Source organism: Puntigrus tetrazona, unplaced genomic scaffold, assembly GCF_018831695.1.
Source record: "Puntigrus tetrazona isolate hp1 unplaced genomic scaffold, ASM1883169v1 S000000095, whole genome shotgun sequence".
NCBI classification, from domain to species: Eukaryota; Metazoa; Chordata; class Actinopteri; order Cypriniformes; family Cyprinidae; genus Puntigrus; species Puntigrus tetrazona.
The window spans coordinates 30715-45807 of NW_025047772.1; the positions used below are offsets into that span (position 1 = coordinate 30715).

Consider the following 15093-nt stretch of genomic DNA (forward strand, 5'->3'; position numbering starts at 1 on the left):
AACATGGTTATGATGTGATCCTATTTTGATGGAACACGGGCAACTACTTCTCTTATTAGCTCTGGGATGTTATTATTAGTATTGGGCAGTAAGTAGTTACTAGTAACACAGTAATAATATGACTTTTCCTGGTAACTAGTTGTGTAACCAATTACTGATAAAATTTAAGGTAGAGTATTACAATTAAAAACCGGGAAAAAGGCTGGTTTCTACTTTTGTTTTTGATTTGATAATGCTTTAAATTTCGAAAAATTCAATTAAAATCAAAATTCATTCAAAGACAATTTTTTTTTTTAGGTGAAAGGATGACAAACGCCCATGTCATGTGTAAACTGTTTTGAGTAATGAACCCCAAACTGTCCATTATTTTAGTAAATGTAAGAATTAATAAACTTCAGAGATACTAAGCTGCTGTAGCAGACATGTAGCAGGTATTTTCATGCATTTTTTACAGGTTTAAGTGAAAAAACAAAGTTTTTCCCCATTCGATTTAAAAAAAAGAAACCTCTTGCCAACCAAAATCAAGTCCAGACAGTTTCACGTATTTACACAAGGTAAATAACACAAAACGGAAACGGTTATAAGTAAAACTTTCATGTTAGTTTAATACGTAGAATAGCAAACTATATCTAAAAGTGACAGCCACTTTCAATCATTTGTAATTTGTTCCACATACTAAACAGGGATCGGGAGTTACTGACAGAAAATAAGGTGTTAAACAGTTTAATGCAAGGAGAACATCCACTATAAAGGTAGAGCGTTTGTTTGAATGCTTGAAAGTGAACATTTTCAAGCAGGCCAATAAACAAATTGCAGCTAGTAGCAAGACAGCAATTCGTTCATAAAGGGACAGTGTTTTCTCTCGGTGGGTTATCGATATACAAATCTAAACACTCGCAAACATAACACACACATCTAAAGACACAGATGTTAAAAAAGTATGTTTATAGAGGGCCACCGCACACATGATAGTGGAGAAGTAGTTGAAACTGTATTGCAGAGCTACAAAGAGGCACTTTAAAATAAAAAAAGGAAAAAAGGTGCTCAACAATGTACTTTTATTTAATACGAGTAGCATTGCGATGCAGACCTTTAGTCTTAATGATGAGCATGAAAAAGAATGGATACACACACACACACACACACACACACACACACACGTAGTTTAGCTTTCAAACAACTTCTTGAAAGCGCTGCTTATCTCCTGGATCATGTCAGAGGTGGTGGTAGATCTGCTGTGTTTGTGGAAGGCCTGGCGATTACATTGCCTTGTCAGAGACGTAGCACCGAAAGCAGCTACCAGTGAGGGATTCATGCTGGGGAAAAAGGAATATTTACTATTAAAAGATGCTGTGTGTGTGTTTTTGACTCCACTAAAGCATAAAAATACCACATTTTTTTGCAGATATCTAAGAAACGCGCTACATTATGATACTTGTTTATCTGAAAAACAGTCAGTTATTCTCCTTTGAAAAAGTGTGTTCCGGGCCGGGAACGTCAGTCTACGGTTGTATTGTGTAACCCGCCCACCGATACTTTACCCAATCGTATATCGGTGAAACACAGCGTATTTAATTGCATTTATCATCATGTGCGCTTGTTTCAGTTGTTGCTGTCAATCTGGCAACCTGTGTGTGTCAAGTCTGAAGAGGATGGAAAAAAGCCTCTCTAATATTTGGAATTTGTCCTGCAATGCCTAGTTCGACCAAGCCAGTCCTACATACAGCACCGTTAAACAAAGCGGTGTGCGTTAAATAACTACTGAAATTGGAGCAACTCACCCTTTAGTTGCATCTGGAGGTGAGCTGAACGCCCAATGGGCGAAGACTCCTAAAGAGCCGGAGAGCAGATCCCCCTGCCCCCCGCACCGCCGCCCGCTGCCCTCTTGACTACAGGTCAGCACTGAGCACAGGTGGACAAGCAACGTGTTAGAGAGACAGAAACTGAGCACTGGAACCTTACAAAGTCTAATTGTACGGAGAACGTCACTAACTGTTCTTTCCATCAGTAATAATGTCCTCCGCCCCCTTCAAAACCAAGGTAAGGTGGCCCATGGCGATGCTCAGCTGCTGAGCGCTTCTCTTGTGGTCGGTGCCATCCAGAGGTTCATGATGCTGAAATCAAAGTTTCATTAAGCATGGTTACTGAAAATTGTGAGCATTAAGGGTCTGCCATTTTAAAACTTGCCAAAACAAGCACTTTTCTTGGACAGTGGTTCTCATTTTTTTTATGGAAACTGCAAATTTACAGATTAGGAAACTAATCTAACATAATGATAACAACAACAAAACACATTTTGCAGCATAGCCTTAGTTAAAACTTTACTTATGTTATCACACAAGAACGTAGGATGCGTTCCGAATCACATACTTACGTACTACTCTTTGAGTTATAGTGTAAATAGTGAGAGTAGAAATAAGTGTGCAGTGTTGCACCCAACCGTTACAGCTTTATGTACTGCAAAGATGAAGGGTTATCAGACCCAGATTATTAATGACAAAATAACCTTAAATAATTCACACACGCTCTCATCTATCCTATTTTTATTCATTTGTTCAGCATCATTTGTACATTACCATTCCATCTAACTATTTATATATCTGAGCATGACGTTTCAGTAGTGTTTTTGGCTAGCTTTTTTCTGATCTTATTTCACAGAACGATGCTGCAGTTGTATTCCATGGGTGACATAAATTTCTGTTTGTATATTATACAGTTTGCAAGAAAAAGCATCTAGTTAATTCACGTAAATTCCCACTTGGAAAACTTACCATGGAAAGAAAAAACTGAAATTTACAACGAATCTGAAACGATTCATAGCGATTATAAAAGAAGCACTCTTTAAATAATTTATTCATTCATTCAGAATTTGTTTTTGTATGCTGCTAAGACGACTGACAGCTATGTACATGTGATATACACGATGCCTACTAAATGGAGGGAATGACAGCAGCATTTAAATGTTGCATTGCTTCTGAAGTTTCAGTGATTGACATTAAACATAGAAGGATGTATTAGATAGACGTGTATTATCTTACATAAATCTACACTAAGGAATGAATAGAAAAACATTTCTATTGGGGTTTTATTGCGTGTTAATGTATTATGAGTCAGCAACACATTTATACCCTTAGTATTTAGGTAAAGGTGTTCTGTAAAAGTAATGCAAATCTTATAATCCTTTGAGTGTATATTGCTATTCTTGTTAAAGTGGCTCAGGAGCTTAGGAGCTATGCCTTAGGTTCATTACATCTGCATTTTACTGAAGCACCATCTCTAATTTCACCTCTGTTATCCGATTGTGGAAGCGGCAATCTTGTAAAAACAAAGGCTCGGTTTATACACGGTAATAACATCTAAGTCACGTGATCTGATCACAAATGAGCACATGAGATACATTTGAGCTGCATACAACACCAGCCAAAGTAACAGTCTGATGAGATGAGATGAAATGAGATGAATATCAATACCACACGTAAAAAAGAGCCTTAGACATTACACACAAAACTCACCATGGCCTCATACAGACGGGTAAACTCCATAAAGTTGGGTGTGAGGATACCTCTCTGATATCCTTGAATGACCGAGGGTTCTTTTGCAACCAACCAAAGCCCATCCTGTAAAAAACAAACAAACCTGAATGTTCAATGCCTAGGGTGCTGATTCAGTAAAACATCGGTGTCAGTTCAAGATCGTGCTTTAACATCATTTTAGATATTATGCAATACATCACTAATCCCGTAATATATAAAAAGCCATTTCTGAGTTCTGACACACGCAGTATGAAAGCATATTGATCAGCAGCATTATTATAAGTGCCAGCGAAAACAGTACTCACAGCATCAATGATGATTGGTATCCCTCGGAGTTTTGACCTCTCAATAATCTCCTAAAACAAAACGAAAGCCAAACATTGATTAATTTAAACACTCCAGGAAATAAGTTTGAGACCACTGATTTAAGTGTACATCTTTAGAACCAGTGGTTTATCAAAGTTTGTGATGGGTAAGGGAACCAGATACAATTTATCTTTTAAAAAAGAATAAATATTAATGCCATTTGCTTCATATTATTAACTAAACTGCCACAGAAAAGTCAAAGGAAGTTTTTATGGCATAATTCCTCTTGCCTTAGCATTCTTCAGAAGCATATCTTCCCTCCCCAGACCAGGTCCCACCACCAGACTGTGAAGCCTGGGCAGCCATTTCTCAATCTCCTCCACAGCATTGGGACTGTCTCTGGAGAAACAGCACCATCATGCTCAAATCTCTCTCCACATGACAATAAACCAAATGTGACTCGGCTGGTAAAAAGCACTGAATCAAATATCCCTGGAGATCCATAAAAAATTACTCGTCAGAAACTCTTCTGCTGGCAACCCTAAAGGTATTTAATAAAGTTCACTTGCAGTCAAAGATCATGTCTACCAAGGGTTCCTGCTTACAGCACTGGATGGACGATGAGTTCAGGACTGTAGGACTTGATGACTGGAGCTGCTTCTTTGGTGCAGAACACATGAGACAGATCGGCTCCCTGGAAAACAGGCAGGGTGAGTAGAAGGTAATGGACTGACTAAATCTGCCAATATTTTAGCATTTTGAGCATGCTTCAGCTCCCACTCTGCCAGCTCAAAAATGTTAATTAAAAAAATTTTTTATGCATATGTCTCATTTGACGACATTAAAAATATATCACACTTAAAAAATGTTAGGCGCAAAATGTTTTTGTTTAACGATTTCTTTAAGTCTTGTGCTTACCGAGGCAAAACGGTTGTATTGTGAAATATTAATACAATTTAATCTGTTTTCTATATAAATTAAATACAAACAAATAGATTTTAAAATGTAATTAATGACCGTGACGGCCATAACTCCAGTCTCACATGATCCTTCTGGTGCTCGACAAATATTATCAACGTTAAAAACTATCTATTTGTGGATTTTTTTTTGTTCAGGATTCTTATCATCAAGTATCAAAGGATGAAATGCAGATGAGAAATGAAAAAAATGGACTGGATAACCGAATACTTACTACTTTTAAAGCTGAGATAGCTGCAAAGAAAGGTGCTCCTGTGTACCTGACAAGAACAGAGGAAAATTGTACGTTTCACCGAGCACATTCCCACACAGACAGAATAAACAGCAACAGCTTATAAAATGCCGTTGCGGCAGGGTATGACTTGGTGGTGTGTGGCTGAAAGTGAAAAATGATCAAGTTAGGTACAAGCTCTAGAAATGAAAGTCTGAACAGCTCTGGAAAAAACAGGAAATGTATGAAAACGCCTAAAACTGTAAAATAACTTGGTCTCATTTTACATTAGATGGCCTTATACTTAATAATTTACACATGTACATACATGTGAATGCATAGTAATTGTATTTGAAGTACTTTTCAGATTTACAGTCAACTGTTGACTTTACCCAGAAACATAACCCGATTTCTTTCCCCAAAACTTTGACCCATATAATCCAAACCCTAACTAATCCTGCAACTATCACCTCAAAGTGTTAACAAAAAAAAGTGGAATTTTTCCATAACACCACATTATGACATAGTAAGACACACTCTTAATGTCTTAAGTACTTAATGTTAGTACATAGTGGTTAAGGCCAACTAATATAAAGCGTTATCATTTTCTCCAAATCTCTCATTTTTAAAGAGGTTTAATCCGATTAGTACAGAACCCACAGCTGCTTTCACAGTAATCTAGGAAGTGTGCAGCACTTACTCTTGACATCCTCCAATGATCCCAATCCGTCCGTCCTGACCCTTGTGTTTTTTGGACGTAAGTGGAGGAACTGTGTTTCTTACAAGAGGAATGACATTGTCCATTGCTGCTGTTCCCAGAGAGAAAGAGCGCTCTATGACTGAGACAAGAACACAGCAACAATAAATAAATTCATCACAAAACCAGGCTACTTCAGTTCCATGCACAGGGATTAGTCTGGTCATTTAAAACATCCGTTTCAACCAAAATGAACATTGCGTTATCCTTTTACTTGTGTCAATTCAAACTTTTTTTTTTTTTTACATGAGAATTTTTGGAAGATCTTTTCGGTTCTTTTCCATCCAATGACTATTCATAGTCACAAAGTCTGTGAAACTCATTAAATAATGTTGAGCCATGCCACTTGTGCTCTGTATCTGACACTTCTTTCAGCTTGAAATTCAGGCTTTTATTCACCCAAAATCTGTCTTTTTGCTGTTTGCACTTTTAACTTTCCATTTAACAGATTTAGCAACCTTTTAGCACCAATGATATCAAACCTACTACTGTTTTAAAGTCTGAACTTGAACGCAAATTGCATTTCAGAGCTTAAGCGCTAGGGAGGATTATCAGTTAACATAATGCCTAAAATATCAGTTTATTCCACATAAAGCTCTAATATTGCTGCAGAAGATTTGGAATATGGCTGTTTGGATCACTTATGGTTTTGGAGCCTTTCCGGTCACAGTATAGCATAGTCATTGTATGGAAAACAGATCAATGTACATTGAGTTCATTCCCTTTGAAATGTAATATGGAGGGCACAAAAAGTATGCTTTTCTTTATTTATTAAAGCTGGCTTTTCATTATATGAAGAGGAAGAAAATACATAAATGCCTTGAATATTAGGGTAATATTAGTTCAAACTATTTCTCAGTCCAGTTGTTTGAAGAGAGAGAAAAAAACCCTGTAGTTTCAACAAGCACTTTAAAAACGCGTACAACTACAGATTATTCTCATCTTTGGCTGACCAATCAGAAGAAAGGGGGCGTGTCACGCCTGGACACACTGCAATCTAACAATCAAGCGCTTTTCCTAATTTTTCTACTTTATTTAATAAAGAACCTTTCCTGCAGGGTTTGAGAGCCAGAGATTCCTACGCTTCAGTAAAAACATGAAGGTGTGCTTCAAATGCAATTTGAGTCATCTTGGGGAAAAAAAAAAGTACATGATTTAAATCAAAAAAACAAATGAACCCAATGTACAAAAACCAAGATACCTACTACAAAATTCTTTCAAATCTCTATCTTCCGCTTAAATAGCGATGATGATAATAGCAACACCAGAATTTCCACATTTGGGGCGAGGGGAGCTATTCGTTTTCCACAGGACTTAGCAGTAAAACACTGTGTTTATCGCCGCTTTATGACTGTGCAACAAATGTAAATGCAAAATAAATGGCAACTCTACACGAACATTGAGCGTCACCCTCTTCCATGAGCAGACCTGGGCCAGCTGGTTGGCTGTGGCTGGCAAACTCAGTCAAGGCAGGCGGATGGTTACAATTCCCAAAAGGGGGGCGCGTGAGGGGCACGGCAGAGTTAGTCTGAGGGATACAAGAGGGCTGCGGAGCGGCCTGTGGCGCAGGAGAGGGCGTGCGCATGCCAGCGAAAATCTGGCCCAACATCTGCAGCATCTGGAGCTCCCTGGAATGTTCCTCCTCTCTGCGCTTGTCCTCAGCCTGGAGACGCTGCTCCTCGAGCCTGTAGAAGTTGTCTTCCGCCTCCATGCTCTGCTCCAGGAACTTCTCCATCAGCTTCTCCAGCGACATGTTGGCGAAACGCTTCTTGCTTCTCCGCGGCCTGCTGGACGAGGTCGAGGGCGGGTTGGTCTTCGTCAGGCCGCTCTGTTTGCTCGGAAACGAACCTTCGAGAGAAGAGCACACGAATATTAAAACACGCACACACACCGGAAACCGGAGCGATTAGGCTAAAGATGGCAGATCATTGCTTTCTGACGGATCAGAATAAGTTGACATACTCATGCCTCCCACTGTCACCGGAATGGGGCAGGATGGGTACTCAGTTTTGACCGGATGCTCCATAAAGGAACATTCACCACTGCCATCCATGTGAGCCTCCTGCAAGAGTTCAGTACTCTCAGCATCTTCATCCATCGTTTCATCTCCCCCAACGGCGACACTATCAATATCCTGCCTCTCTACCAACGACCTATTGCTCAATATCCTCTCCATCTCGTCGTAGAACTTGCACATCTTGTGGTACTGCCCATTTTTCCTGGATCCCTCCTTCGCTTGGTAATACTGCCTCTTTAAGCTCTTAACCCGTATTCTGCATTGGTCTGGCGTCCTATCGAAGCCCAGTTCGCACAAACGGTTCGCGACGTCTCGGTAAACGTGGCTGTTCCTAAAGTTTCCGTCCAGCGCCGTCTGCACGTCGTGCTCACCCCAGATATTCAGCAGCGCTCTGGTCTCCATGTCCGACCACAGGAAACCGCGCGTTGCATTCACTAACATGATGGTCGAAGCAATCCAAGTCGGCTTCGCGTCGATCAGGCGGCGGGATCTAGGCCTCGTTTCGACGACGCTTCATGCGGTTTCCGAGCGCATAGCGACAAAGGCCTCGCCGAACCGCCGAGATTAACTGAGCTGCTTTATGCAAAGCTGCTTAGAACTTCGCCAGTGTTTACCGCGCCAACAACAGTGGGAACGTCACCGCGATGTTGTGTACTACGTCATCACGACCGTGCGCTCCGCGGCTCGCCGATGAAAACAGCCGGAGAGCTTTGAGGATACCGACAAGAATGCGTTTAGGAAACGGCAGCTTATCGCGCTCGGTGTTTGGAAACGGGAGTTTGAGTCAAATCACAAAACCGTTAAAGAAATTAAACACAGTGCGGTCCGTAACTTCCAGTGTGATGACACGCTATTCACTTTACGCCGATCTTAAATGAATACAAGATGCCTAATGAGGTCAAACAAACACATGTGTGACATGCGAATACATTTGCAACGTACCCCCATCACAATGGACTAACGTTACACACGTGACAAAGAGTTCAATCAAGAAGTTACGCTTATACCGTGATTTGCATTAAAAATGCACCCGTTTAAAGACGTTTCGAAGCACCTGGACCCCACTGTGTGTGTATATCATGTGGCACTCGACTCTGCATTTACCTTTATCATACAGCAGCACTGCTGCAATGGCAATGGTTACAGCTATCACGCCGAGAAGAGAACATTTAAGTCCATGCATTCCGTCCTTCTCAACCTACTTATAGTTTGATAAACTCCGATCTTACCAATTGCCAGACTTAGTGGCCGTTCAGAGAAAACGAAGGTAGCACGTTTGAGAAGATTCATCAAGTTCTCGGGTAAACAAACACTGTTCAGGAGGAGGGCGAGATCTGCGGAGCTTTGTACGGGGATTAGCTGCGGAATCCAGTCAGATAACAGGAACAAAGTTCGGTTTATTCTGATTATAGATCTGTGTTACACGACTTCACTCGATCAGTCACAAACAGTAGAATTGTCCTCCCTCTATAATCGCCAGACTTCCGCTGACGCTCTGCTTTGTCGCTTATGCGTGATGACACAAGCGAAATTCAGTCCATAGCTTACAAGAAACAAACCCAGGACAACGCTACTCGCCGTAGCCGAGACTGGTCACAATGATATCGTAAAAAGGCAATAACTGCGATATTTTCGTAGCCCCGCCTTCACTGTTTACTTCCTGTGACGTTGGCGCTCGAGTTAATTTGCCCCGCCCACCACCGTCGGCAAAGAAGTCCGATTCGTTTCTGCGAATCGGTTCGTTTGAACGGTTCGCTTTAAAAACAAGTTACAAAAGTGAGTCGGTGATTTTACAGTTGGGGCGTAATCAAGTGCTTATTCACCTGAACATACTCCTAAAACAAACCTTTTAAATATAAGTTTTACTAATAAGCATATTCATCGTGTTCTCCCGTGTCACGGCTGCAGCCATCATTCTGCTAAAAGCGTTTAATAACGGCTGTCTATAAGTTTTTAGCTCAAATGTCACTGTGATTTAGTTCTTGGTCGAATCTTTCAGAAAGGCACCGTTCAAACAGCGCTTTGAAAAGAGTTGACTCAAAAGAATGATTCACCGACGAATCGGACAGCGCTACTGTTAACATAAACCCGACTTGAAACTTCTGGAGTTAGAAAATCGGAGTCGTTACCAACTGCATTGGGGGGGAAATAGCTTTTGGGGTTTTCTAACACACTCGACTGGTGTCTGTTTCGACAAACTTCCCGCGGGGATCGTAATAAGATCATGCATTTAAAACGCGGAGACCGATAACCGGATTGTTTATACTGCGATGTCGCGTTACCTGTAAGAGCTGGGTTTTCGTGAGTGGCATGTGTTTGGAGACATGTCTCAAGCCTCAAGGACCAAGAAACCCGACGTGAAACTCGTCATTCTGGGGGACATGCACGTGGGAAAGACTTCTCTCCTCCACAGATACACGGAGAGGAAATTCAAGGACACTATAAGCACAGTCGGAGGGGCGTTCTTCCTCAAACAGTGGGGACCCTACAACATTTCTATATGGGACACCGCAGGTGAGATACCTTTACGCTTTGTTGAGGTAAACCGAGCAAAATCTGTTCTGCATAAGCTGTATGTAAAAACTACATCGACACGCCGTTACAACAGCGGCTAAAAGTCTGTGTTTTGTTTTTCTTTTGTGTCTTTCCCAAATTCCCTGCTTCGTATTTGTCGGTGTTTGTTTTTTCCTTCTCCATTATTTATAGTTAAGCGCTGCTTTCTAACAGTGAATACTTTTTTTGTGCATTTTGTGAATGTCAGCACTTTTTGTTCCTTATTCAGATTGCATATTTAAGAATTTATTGCCACGGTGGAAGTTCACAGATCTTGACCTGATTCAGAATGAGCAGAGGTTTTGCTTTTGGTCAATGTTTGAAAACTTCTCCCATTAATGATAATTACTTAACAAGCCCTGGACTCTAGTATGATAATAACAGGAATTAGCTATAGGTAGAATTATCTATCTATCTATCTATCTATCTATCTATCTATCTATCTATCTATCTATCTATCTATCTAATGTGAAAAGGATGTCCTTTCTTGGTCATTTCCTGTGTAATGTTATTTTGCTCAGATGACAGATGACCCCATTTAGAGCTGTTTGCTCTCTTAACAGGCAAAAAGTCACATGCTTCTGTGCAAGTCAGATGAGTGTGTGTGTGTGTGTGTGTGTGTGTGTGTGGTTTTACCAGTCACTCACACAGTTGTTTCTCAGGAGGGAGGGTCTTGGAGGGATGTTCACAGTTAAATTAAGACGTTGTGAAGCTTTTCAAATGCAATCCTCTTTGGGTTTCATTGAAAAGCCTGAATTGTCAAGAAAGAAGTACTGAGCGTTTGGCATCATATGATCAAAATTACATGTCAAAATTCCATTCATTTTTTTACTTCATTTTCATTTTCATGTTCCACTATGCCTTTAACCCTATAATGTCCACTGTATTACATTTCTAAGGCCACTCTAAATTATTATTAGGGTGATTTAAACTTCTACATGCCTTCTGCCCTCTGATTGAAAATAATTTCTAGTCTAGTCTAAACATTTCTCCCTTCAGGTCGTATTAAAATGCACTCCTGTTAGCTGTTAAATCTTTAGTGAATTTTATATTAGAATATTCTTAAAGGAATAGTTCACCCAAAAGTGAAAACTACGCCACAAACTCAGCCCAAGCCATCCTAGGTGTATATGTCTTTCTTCTTTCAGTTATTTTTTAATTTTCAATCCTGGCTCTTCCAAGCTTGGTGATGCTGGTGGAAGGTTCCTTTAACCTTTATATTGTTATTAATCTTTTCAAGATGAACATTTTCTTGACTAAAGAAACCATAGGTTTACTTGACTATCCAATAATAATGAAAATAAATAAAATAATAATAATTGTAATATTGTAAAAAATAATAATGTAAATATAAATGTAATATACATACATAATATACATGTAATATAGAAACTTTTATTTGTATTTATGTGTTTTGACCAAAACCAGTGAAAACTGCAGAGCTTTGAGCATAAAACAAAGCATTTAAATATCATTAAGACATATTATTGAGAGATACAGATTAATGACTGGTTTTAATAGTGTAAGTAATCTGTTAACTATAAAGTATATAGTTAAATATTACAATATTGTATTACTCCATACAAAAGTAACTCATTGCATAACTTTTAGAAAGTAATTCATTAAGTTACTTTTTGTCATCTGGCCAGGACTTGGTTATTTATTTTATTCCTCTTTAGTTTCTGATTGCATAACTTGTAATGCCTTACCCCCAACACTGTCTGTTATCCTTTTATATATACGTTTATGTACATTTATGCATCAGGATCGAAATTCATTTTATAGCCATATAAATGTAGCAAAATGCATATTTTTGTTCAATGGGCATCTGAATAAAAATACCGCAGTTTTCCTCATCAAGTATGAACTCCATATTATTTATAAAACGATATATTTAAATATACAACACACATGCACGCTGTAAAGTAGCTTAGAGATGCACGGAAATACGGCACTCGGACTGAGATCTGGCTAAATGGGGCTTTCATTTGTAATGTTTGAATTCTTCAGAATGACCTTTAACCCATTTTCTATTTATAATTGGTTCATCTGGTTATGGGTAATAATAGTGAAGCTGACTTCCTCTGTGTTGGCTCACCACGTCTCAGTGCTGTTCCTTTAGCACAGACAGCACAGCATGTCATGGGTTTAAATCGCAGGCGATTCCTGAAAGACAAAATGATTGCATTGAATATGCTGCAATACCTTTTTGTATAAAATCATCTGCCAAATCTCCCAAAAAAGTCCCAAACAAGCCACTTTTTAGTTTCACTGGTTTCGAGTCGCTAAAGTTATTATTTACATTTTTTTAATGTACAGTGACTATTTAATGTCAAACGGTAATGTGAACTGAATTCCTAATAATTTGACCCCTTGAACTAGTTTTGATTATATGCTTGTATTGTACGAGTCTTCATAAGCACTAATGTGCATGAGGCAGGAATGAAGAGAGCGTTGTTTCCCCCTCACCCTTCAGACACACACAGCAGAAGACCACTACATATTTCTACAACAATGAACTCTTGTATTTCTGCTGTCACGGCTCTCAGTATCATGAACAACAGCCTTTGACTTTCTTTTTTTTAAGGAGAAATTGAAAGAAGGTTTGTTTTCATCACGCAACTCTTTATTTCGTTGCTTAAGTAGATTTGACCTTTCAGGTAACTTTTCAGGTGAATCTCCACCAGCAGGGCTGTAACAAGTGCTGTAACGCTCAACTCTTCTCATTGAAGTAACCCTGCACAAAGTACAGCAGGTTTTGTTAATGTTTAATCATTTTTACTGAGTTTAGGTAACCCAAAAGTAATATTTTGAAAACTGTGTGTGTGTGTGTGTGTGTGTGTGTGGTAGTGGGCAAAAATGATTACAGCACTTGGCATTTAAGAGGTTTGATTACAACAGCATAAAATGAACTAAATTGGCTTAAATACCTGCGATGGAAAGAATCTTTTGGAACACCCCCCCTCAAAGTCCGGTCCTAAGCCCCATCGAGCAAGTTTAGGGCTGGAAAATAAGCTGGACAGATCTATTGTACGTTCAAAGGAAGGCCAGAAGACATGTCGAACATCTCAGAGGGACCAGGAAGATGTGCTGCTGAAAAATGACTGCAAAAGGTGGACATATCAAATATTCGAGTATTAATCTGACGTTTGTTGCGCTCTGTGTGTTTAATCTACGTTTTGAAACTGAAATCATGTTTTGGAGGCAATCAGAGGTCAACGTTTTCAGATCTGTCAGGCGTTCCTATAATTTTGGCCACCATTATACATGGGAACGAATCATGAAGAAAGGTATATTTTATTGGAAAATTAAAATTTGCTAAGCGCCTTAATCTTTTAAACGAGAGCATTTGAATGAAGTTGAAATGTCTGTCTGTGTGGTCAAGTGAAGAAAAAAACCAATGCTCATGTGCATTATGTATTAGGTATGTTATCATCTGACAGACAACACTCTGAAGCTGCTCAGGCTTTTTCTTCTCCTTCTCAGAAAAGCGATAATGTAGCCAAAACATCCGGCAATATGGATTTTCGAAAATATGCGTGTACTCCCTGGACCTCACAAAGACTAGCGTGTCATCACGGATGTTATTGTTTTGACAGACATTGATGTTGTATTCAGATCGAATTCACGTGGATTTAAAAACCGACGGATTGTAGGTTTTTTTTATCCCGTGAAGCGATTGAAGATCGAGAGTGTGTTCTGTAGATCTGTATAGTTCTAATACTTCAGTGTTAAGTGTTTGACGGACGTGACAACAAGATTTTTGTCTTCGAAAAGTAATGTAGAAGCATTCAGTCTCTCACGTAATGAATTCTCCAAACCTACACTGCTTGTGTTTTCTGTTGCGGTCAGGTCGAGAGCAGTTTCATGGCCTGGGCTCCATGTACTGCCGCGGCGCGGCCGCAGTCATCCTCACTTACGACGTCACCAACTGGCAGAGCCTGGCTGAGCTGGAGAACCGCTTCCTGTCCCTGACCGACACGGCCAACACCGACTGCATATTTGCCATCGTGGGCAACAAAGCGGACCTCACCGACGCTCTCGCTCAAGACACAGACACGGAGAGCGAGCAGGCCGCGGTCACGTGTCCCACTCCTCCCTCCACCCCGCTGCAGCACAAACAGGTCAGCAGAGAGGACGCCCTGGCCCTGTACGCCCGCGTGCTCCGATACAAAGGCCTGGAGGAGAAGGCCTGTCTGCCTGCTGAGAGGATGTGCTTTGAGACGAGCGCTAAAACCGGCTACAACGTGGACGCTTTGTTTGAAACCCTCTTTGAACTGGTTCTGCCCTCCATCCTGAAGAAAAGGAGCGAGGGAGAGAGTGCCACTGTGGACCTGGAGACGCCGATGGAGGGGAAAAGGACTAAAGCAGGATGTTGTGCCTAGAGCTGAACAAACATAGGAGACGCGAGGATTGTGGGATTGATGTAAATCCGTGCCAAAGGAGGAATGGATCAAAATCGTGCCTAAAACTAGGATTCATGCGAGCTACTGCTATGTACTTTTTTTTTTTTTTTTTTCTCCAGAGCAGTATTAAAAACATTTGGGATGAATTAAAAGAGAGAAGCACTTGATGATCATACAGAATAGCTGATTTGTTTCCATTTTAATAAAATATATTAAAAATCTTTTTACGTGATTTTTTTTTCATTAACGAAATGACATTTCTATATATATATATATATATATATATATATATATATCCGAGTACATTATATTTCATGAAAATCACATGAATA

The 15093-nt window shown here is 39.9% G+C and overlaps 2 protein-coding genes across 7 annotated transcripts; one reads left to right on the forward strand and one right to left on the reverse strand.

Moving 5' to 3' along the window:
* Window positions 1-581: 581 nt before the first annotated feature.
* naxd (NAD(P)HX dehydratase) lies at window positions 582-10213 on the reverse strand. 6 transcript variants are annotated; one of them, XM_043229798.1, is made up of 11 exons: window positions 10085-10213; window positions 7184-7633; window positions 5729-5867; window positions 5032-5077; window positions 4445-4533; window positions 4130-4238; window positions 3839-3889; window positions 3513-3617; window positions 1994-2114; window positions 1782-1902; window positions 582-1316 (listed from the first exon to the last, which is right to left on the reverse strand). In XM_043229798.1, exons 2-11 carry the CDS (start codon window positions 7536-7538, stop codon window positions 1166-1168), a joined length of 1287 nt encoding a protein of 428 aa, XP_043085733.1. In that variant the 5' UTR covers window positions 7539-7633; window positions 10085-10213; the 3' UTR covers window positions 582-1165. The 6 variants fall into 6 exon arrangements, with proteins under 6 accessions (XP_043085733.1, XP_043085732.1, XP_043085731.1 ...); XM_043229797.1 differs by lacking the exon at window positions 10085-10213 and adding an exon at window positions 9032-9443; XM_043229796.1 differs by lacking the exon at window positions 10085-10213 and adding an exon at window positions 7748-8892 and having other exon boundaries at window positions 7214-7633.
* rab20 (RAB20, member RAS oncogene family) lies at window positions 10127-14984 on the forward strand. Its single transcript, XM_043229806.1, has 2 exons — window positions 10127-10316; window positions 14208-14984. The coding sequence occupies exons 1-2, from the start codon at window positions 10127-10129 to the stop codon at window positions 14738-14740; spliced, it is 723 nt and encodes a 240-aa protein (XP_043085741.1). The 3' UTR covers window positions 14741-14984.
* Window positions 14985-15093: the final 109 nt, after the last annotated feature.

Excerpts from the sequence above, each read along its gene's own strand:
- naxd (XM_043229795.1), bottom strand. The coding sequence starts at position 8,243 with ATGTTAGTGAATGCAACGCGCGGTTTCCTGTGGTCGGACATGGAGACC. Across the intron at positions 3,890-4,129 it reads TGCTTCTGAAGAATGCTAAG|GAGATTATTGAGAGGTCAAA; the intron begins GCAAGAGGAATT and ends GTTTTGTTTTAG. Across the intron at positions 3,618-3,838 it reads TACCAATCATCATTGATGCT|GATGGGCTTTGGTTGGTTGC; the intron begins GTGAGTACTGTT and ends TGTTTTTTACAG.
- rab20 (XM_043229806.1), top strand. The coding sequence starts at position 10,127 with ATGTCTCAAGCCTCAAGGACCAAGAAACCCGACGTGAAACTCGTCATT. Across the intron at positions 10,317-14,207 it reads TTCTATATGGGACACCGCAG|GTCGAGAGCAGTTTCATGGC; the intron begins GTGAGATACCTT and ends TGTTGCGGTCAG.